At 42.1% G+C, this 7,211-nt stretch overlaps 1 protein-coding gene across 4 annotated transcripts in view; it reads right to left on the reverse strand.

The window, feature by feature from the left end:
• Positions 1-6,727, reverse strand: part of Nol4 (nucleolar protein 4) — a 352,858-nt gene extending 346,131 nt beyond the window's left edge. For all 4 annotated transcript variants that reach the window (XM_038330862.1, XM_038330861.1, XM_038330859.1 and 1 more), the window contains exon 1: positions 6,464-6,727. In XM_038330862.1, coding sequence (XP_038186790.1) covers positions 6,464-6,727 — 264 coding nt within the window. The remainder of the gene's footprint in view (positions 1-6,463) is intronic.
• Positions 6,728-7,211: the final 484 nt, after the last annotated feature.

The raw sequence follows: 7,211 nt of genomic DNA on the forward strand, positions 1-7,211 counted from the left end.
ACAACTAAAATAATAAAGACTTTGAATTTCATCCCGGCAGTGTTGGCTCGTGCCTTTAATCCCAGCACTAGGGAGGCAGAGGCAGGCAGATCTCTATGAATTTGGGGCCAGCCTAGTCTACAAGAGCTAGTTCCAGGACAGGCTCCAAAGCTACAGAGAAACCCTGTCTAGAAAAAACAAAACAAGGAAAGACTTTAAATTTCATATATTTTAATAATTAGCTGGGTAGATAGGCAGATAGACAAACATATAAGTATAGAGAAAGGAGAAAAGATTCCTCTCATATGGACATAAGTAGGAATGTCTGGCCACACAACAGCTAGTAGACAACGTTTATTCCTTTCGTAATAAGCACAAAGCAAATACCACATTAATCAGGTTATGGTAGAGTTTGAATCTCTGTCTTCAAAACAGTTTTTGGAGAAATGACCAAATCACCGAGCAACTAGAACGTCCCATGGCGCATAAGGCTGGTGAGAAGCTGAGAGCTACAAGACCTAAGAGTCAGCGACTGGAATGGAACACGTTCCTCAAGAACTGATTATAAGACAAAAGGAAGCAAACCCACTATGCCACACAGACTTTTAGTTTATTTGAAAAAGTGAGCTGTGTTTCTATACATGGGGAAAAATGAGAATTTAAAGAGAGAGTCCAGTTTAAAGAAACTATAATGGGGCAGGATATGAAGAAAAATATCATCTTGTGTATTTTCAACTGTCATACTTTGAAATATTTTGGTGGAAGTACACAGTAGAAAATATAACAAAGGGATTTTCAAAAACACTCAGACAATGCTTGAGTGTGATCACCTATAAAAATATAGAGAAACAGAGTTCAGACACATGTTAGGGAAATGATTCCATTCCAGTGACAAAGAAGCATACAACTTATGAAACTGGGAAAAAATATTTTCCTCATAAAAAGACACAAGAGATATCTGCAAAGTTCTGATGGAAAACTAGAAGAACCTATTATTAAATTGTTATCTATGTGTAGAGGCCAAGAAAGAATATGTCCAATTAGCACAAGCCTTAAAGAACACACCACACAAGCTATTCATTAGGGAACGAAAAATTAGTGATAAAGAAATCTAGGTAAAAATGCATGAGATAGTTTTAGACATAAGCAAAGAAAAACATTGTGAGAGCCAAATCCTATAACATAAATATGAAAACCTTGACAGCACAAACACAATTACACTATATAATAAATATTTTATATGAAACACATAATAACTCTAACCTAATAAATGTAGTATAAACCAGGAGCCAAGTGACAAGGAGCTAAAAGGAAAGGAAAATCTGCCTGCCCTTTATAATGGGAGAAAGTTTATAATGCCACAGTCAATTGTAACTTTCAGATAAAGAACAAAGTAACTCAACCACTTGGTTTTCCTTATTTTTTTCTCTTAATTTTTGTTTTTCAGCATTTTTTAAATTTCATACATTTTGTTACATTTTGGTAACATTGAATTTTTTACTTGAATAAGCATTACATTGCAAATTCAGTTTGGTGATATTATTTCTGTCTGTCTTTATACAACTATTAATCTGTCTATAAACTGCTTTTGCTATATGCATTCTGAGAGATAACAGTGTGATTGGCTGACGGTGATGGTTGCCTGGATGGGATAATCCTGCTTCCTGCCAACTAGTTTCCATTATTCCTTATACTGTCATACAGAGATTTTGAAAAAAGAATGTACCTAAACCACAGTGGATTGATTCATCTTGATCATTTTTAATTAGACAATACAGGTAGAAGTCTTAGGAAATACAATAGCACTGAGGGAAATTATCTATGTGATCCTGACACAAAACTGAAGGTCTTGAGAGTTTTGCTGCATATCTCAGGTTCTGCTTCCTCACCTCTTTCCATCTTGTGCAAGGAGTCTACAAAATAAAATCCTGAAGCAAAGTATTCAGATGGCAGAGGAGGAAATGGGTAAATACTAGTGTTGATGCTCCTCCCATCGTATTTACTATTAAGACGATAAGAAATGGGTGTGGGAGTCAAGAGTTATTTTCTTAGGATCCTCAACTGGGATAGTCTTCACATAGTCCTTATATGCAGAGGTGTTTAGAATTAAATGTCCTGCAATTTCACACTCACACAAGTGGCCTTCACTGAAGGTCCCCAGTGTCTTAGAGCTTACACTGACACTGAACAACAAAGATCACAGATGGTTGTTTCTCATGACAATGCCACAAGGAACGCTAAGGGCATTCCATTAGCAGCATTGCTGACGTTATTTCTGGACCCAACTTCATTTCCAAAATTGATGTTGTAGATATGATATGCTATGTGTTGGCTGTGTCAGAGGAACCCGGTTCTATCTAAGAATAGATTAACAAAAACATGACCACTTTGATGACTTATGTCTCTTATAGGCACAAAACATAATGGATTTCTCCTCTCTGAGATCTGTAGCAAGTTCCAGATGATGGTCTAATACATGAGATGTTTCCGAATGCATGCTGTTAGGAGAGGAGGAAGTAGGGGAAGATTCTTTGTAAGTTATTATTTCTCTCACTCTGGTTAGAATAAAGGATTTGTGATGCACACCGTAGTCAGAGAACTAACAAAATGCTAACTGTTTATGATCTTGAGCATGAATATTCATTGTCCTCACTTTGCACTCATCAATTAATAGTACGCACAGCAAGAACAATATGAACTCTGAGGCTACAGACTGCAGGACGGAATAAATCATTTTTGAATTGCATCACTAAAGACACTGCATATTCCTTTGTGGAAGAAATTTCATTTTATGTTCCAGAGTAAAGTAAATATAGATTAGAGTATAGGGAGGCAAAGCTTACACCTTGATGTCTTTCCCTACAAACATAGGTCAAGGAAATATTCTTTGATTTCATTATAGAGTTTCAGTATTCATGATTTAAAGCTAAAAGAAGGATCGCAAACGTGGAATTACTAAATTTCTCATTAATGTTTTATACAATGTAATGAGTTTTTTAAAAGTACAAGACAGTGCATTAGTCATAATGCAGAAAGAAAGATTAAATTTTTTTATTATTTTTATCTTACCATCCATACTATCAAGTGGAGGAATATATTGTGGTAATTCAGACTGTGACTGTGTTTCAGTTAATTGTTGTCAAAAAACAATGTGTCAATCGGGATCAAAAGCTTCTAATGAACTACAAAGCAATAAAGGTAACAGCCATACTCCTGTTTATTTGATATTGTCTCTGACTGAATTTGCTACAATCCAATCACTGTCAGATATTTGCTGAGTCTTTTTTTTTGGACAGAGCTTTTTAGTTTAAAAAATGTACTAAGAGCAGTTGCATGAAATCAAACAAAAAATAAGCAGATGGGATGTTAAGCAAACTGCATATGCGTACACATCCAGGTCCCCGTCCAGACCTAAGATGGCTGAGTTGCAGGATGGGGTTGCTTGGTGACCAAATAGTGTTGTTTCAGCCTCCGAGTTATCTAAACATCAGTGACAGAAAGGTCCCCTCAGCTTCAGACCTGGCCAGGAAAAATATTGAAGGACATACTTATCCTTTCCAGTTGTTGACAGTTTTTATTTTGGATCCGTTTTTGCATGCTCAGTTTAAAGTTTTGGGGTTCGGGGGGCAAGAGCCCCTGCAAAGCTGTGTCTATTCTCTAGAGAAAGTAAGAGGCAAACCCAGCTCCTCTAACTATGGGATTGACAGACTGCCTTGTTGCAATTAAGTCTATGTAGTGTATCTAGTCTGTTCTTATGTACCCTCCCAATTGCTATCTGTCTCTCTTTCATTAAATAAAAGTAGTTAATTAGCCCAGGCCTGTCCTCTCCCTTTTCTCTTTTCCTTTTTGCTGTTATAATGACGTCTAATTATCAGCAGCAGTGGATTAACGCAGCATCAGGAGCAAAGGATATCTCACTGAGAGGAAAGCTACCCAATGTTCCTCAGACCTCAAGGAGCTCAGAGTGACTCTTCATCTGCTCAAAAGTACCATTCACAGGCAGGTTTTCATTTCAACCAACGTGTGCAATATACACGCTTTGAATGAAAAGAAAACATATTTCTGTCTTTTTGTTTAGTGTATCCGTGTCATGATGAAGGCAAATGAATGTGTGTGTGTGTGTGTGTGTGTGTGTGTGTGTGTGTGTGTGTGTGTGTGTGTATTTAGGGGAAAATGCATTCAGGCATTGGGAAAAGGATAAAAGGGGTATTTTATTTATTTTTTAACTGGTTGAAACTGTGATTGGCTGCCTCTCAGGAGAGGTGGAGCCTATAATTCTGTGTCAGGAGCAGCAGAAAATTTTTCATAAAGAACAGTAGAAGAGCTCATGAATTAAAATCCTATTCAACATTTCAAAATAGGCTTGAATGGAACACAGAGTGCCTTAAATACTGCACGGAAATCATTTAACAATATCACCTGGCAGATCACATTGTCTCCCACTAATCTATGGAATCTTTACTGAAAAGAGAAACACGTGCTACGTTATTATTCCCCTGCAGCTGTCACTCTCTATTAGATGTCTTAGCAGTAATTCTCTAACAACTCCACGTTTATTTTTTGACGTGAAAATATGGGTGTCACAGCATGTGAATGCTGGTTTGAATAACTCACACCCACGATTATCTAGGTGCCTGTACAGCCTTTATAAAACTTATGTTATTTGGAATTTTAATTAGTCTTCAAAGGGACACATATTCTAACACATATAATGGTTGTAATCAAATCTTTACAAGCATGAACTCACTGGACCCAAACAGAGAATCTAAATTTAACACAGAAAGAATGAAAAACTGAAAAACTTTCTGGCTAAGCAATGATATATAATATAATCTATAATATTTATATACGACCATGTTAAATAGTGCTTTAAAAAGATACAGCAACATTTTAGTCACTTGGCTAGAATTATAATTCACTCTGCTTAACAATAAATTATTTTTCCTGTCCACTCTTAGCATTAGTCCCCATCCAAGTGAAACAAAGCAATTCCTCTCTGTAACACACTTCTGGCTCATGCAGATGTAAAGAAACCTTACTCTAAATGATGTCAAACTGGTCATTTTCATCCAACGAGGCAAGCCAGTGCCTCACCATTGTCTTTAGCAGCGCTCTGTGCTACAGGAGAAAGCAAAACCATCATTTACATCTATCTCTTGCAAATCTTTCAACAACCGAACCTCAAGAAGAAGGGGAAAAAACTTTTCTGTGTTTCCAGTTCACCCTTCTTTTCAGATTTTCCAGATAAATTCCAAAAGAAACCTTCATCCTCCACGCAACCATTCCCAAATAATCTTGGGAACCAAAAGCTTCTTTCCAAACCTGAGTGAGTCCTCCAGACGGAGCTTGAAAGTGTCTTTCATTCTCCTTAGAGGAAGAACAGCCTTCTCCAGAAGCCTTCCTTCTAAGATCCTCAGGGAGCTGTGCACTGGGAAATAGTCGCCAGTTAAGGGGGGGGGGGGGGGGGATTGAGAGGAAGGAGCAAAGCTCAACGAATCCCCAAGCGAGACAAAAATACAAAGGGTGCCAGATAGCTGCTCCACCCCCACTCTAGGTGAGCACCCGTCATGAGGCAGCTAGGTGTTGTACATCTGACCTGAGATCTTACTTGTAGACCCCTATTCCCATCTCGCAAAGGAAGCGAATGCTGCTGAAACCTCCCAGCCCCACAGGCATCTACGTTTTAGGATGAAATATACCGGTCTCACAGCCGGTTCTTCGTTCACTACAGCTTTGTGGATAGGAGACTAGAACCAACCCAGAAAGAGGAACAAACACACCATTTGATCGCGCCCAAACCCATCTCTTTGTTGTGCATTGCCTAGCTGGAAGCTTCAGTGGTGCGAGTGAAGAAGGGGATGGGGGCGGGGAGGAGGAATGTCCAGGATCTTATCTGCCAACCAAACAATCGTGGCTAGGATCTCAGGGGGCTACTAAGGCGCGCGGACTGTCCTGTGTCTCCCCGCTGGCGTTCTCACAACAAAACTCGGCAGTGTCCTGGGGAAAGCCCCAAAACCACCTCAACCGCCACATTCGTGCTTTGTGCCAATAAAGAGACACAGTAGCCTATCCATCAGCAGCGTTATCAGAGCGTGTGACTCGGCTTCCAGCCTGGCCTTTAGGTGCCCTGGCGGAAGTAGGACACGCGCCAGGCGCCCAGCTAAGGGCATGGGACAATGGCCTGGCCAGGGAAACACCAGGCACCACCAGAAGCGGGGAAGGCAAGCTTCTACCACCGTCCCGCAGCGCATCCCTGAGGCAGGCAGGGCCGCCAGCTCTGCGGGTTCGCTGTTGCTTTAAAATAAAGGACCACAAAGACTTTCTAGAAGGGAAATCACGCCCGGCCACTGCGTCTGTGGAGGACTTGGGGAGGGGGGGGGGCGGCAAGGAGCCAACAGTGGCTCCAGCATCTCCCTGCCTTCCCCTCTCTCCGCCCTCCCTTCCGGGCTGCTCCAGCAGACAAATAACAGAGAAGGCGGCTCACCGTAGTCTTGACCCGCACGAAGAGTACTTGCTTGGCGCCGCCGCCACCCCCGCGGACCTCATCCGGCTGGCCCAGCTGGAAACCCTTCGATTTGACCCAGAATTTAAATTTGGCATTGTCGGTAGAGCTTGACTCGGAGCCGTTGAGGAGCTGGACGATCCGTTCGTATTTCTTACGGGTCACCGTCTTGGTCTTGCCTGAGTCCCCGTAAGTCCTAAGGCACCAGTCCTGGAACTGGCGGTACATGTCGCGCTCGCTCTCCATGTTCCCCCTGCGCTGCCGTGGGCCGGATGCTCCCAGCGCACTTCGCACCTGTTCACCCCGGGCTCATGAAATATGCAGCCCAGGCCACGATGCAAGGACGCGAGGTCCTGGCCGAGCCGCGGGAGGCTGCCTCCGGTGGGGTGGGGGGGTAGGACCAAGGAGAGAGGAGGAGGGTCCGGATGGGCACCAGCAATCAATGCCCTGTGCTACCAAGTCTGGTTCGTTCCTAATTGCAAAGGATGTCTCGGACGCTTTTCTAGTGCCCTTAACGGTGGGTCCGTTTAATACTGTGTGATCAGCACCATCCCAACAGCAGCTGGCCCAGAGGAGCTGGGTTTCTGAATAATTAAAATCCCATTCCTTGGTTTATTAAAAATCCCAATATTGACTTGAGGTGGTCCCTAGATGCCTCGCCCCAGGGCTGTGTCCAGGGCAGGGCAGGTGGAGCGCAAGGCAGTCTCCTGGCGCGCGCCCCAGAAGCTTT

The sequence above is a fragment of the Arvicola amphibius genome, chromosome 5 (genome assembly GCF_903992535.2).
Source record: "Arvicola amphibius chromosome 5, mArvAmp1.2, whole genome shotgun sequence".
NCBI classification, from domain to species: Eukaryota; Metazoa; Chordata; class Mammalia; order Rodentia; family Cricetidae; genus Arvicola; species Arvicola amphibius.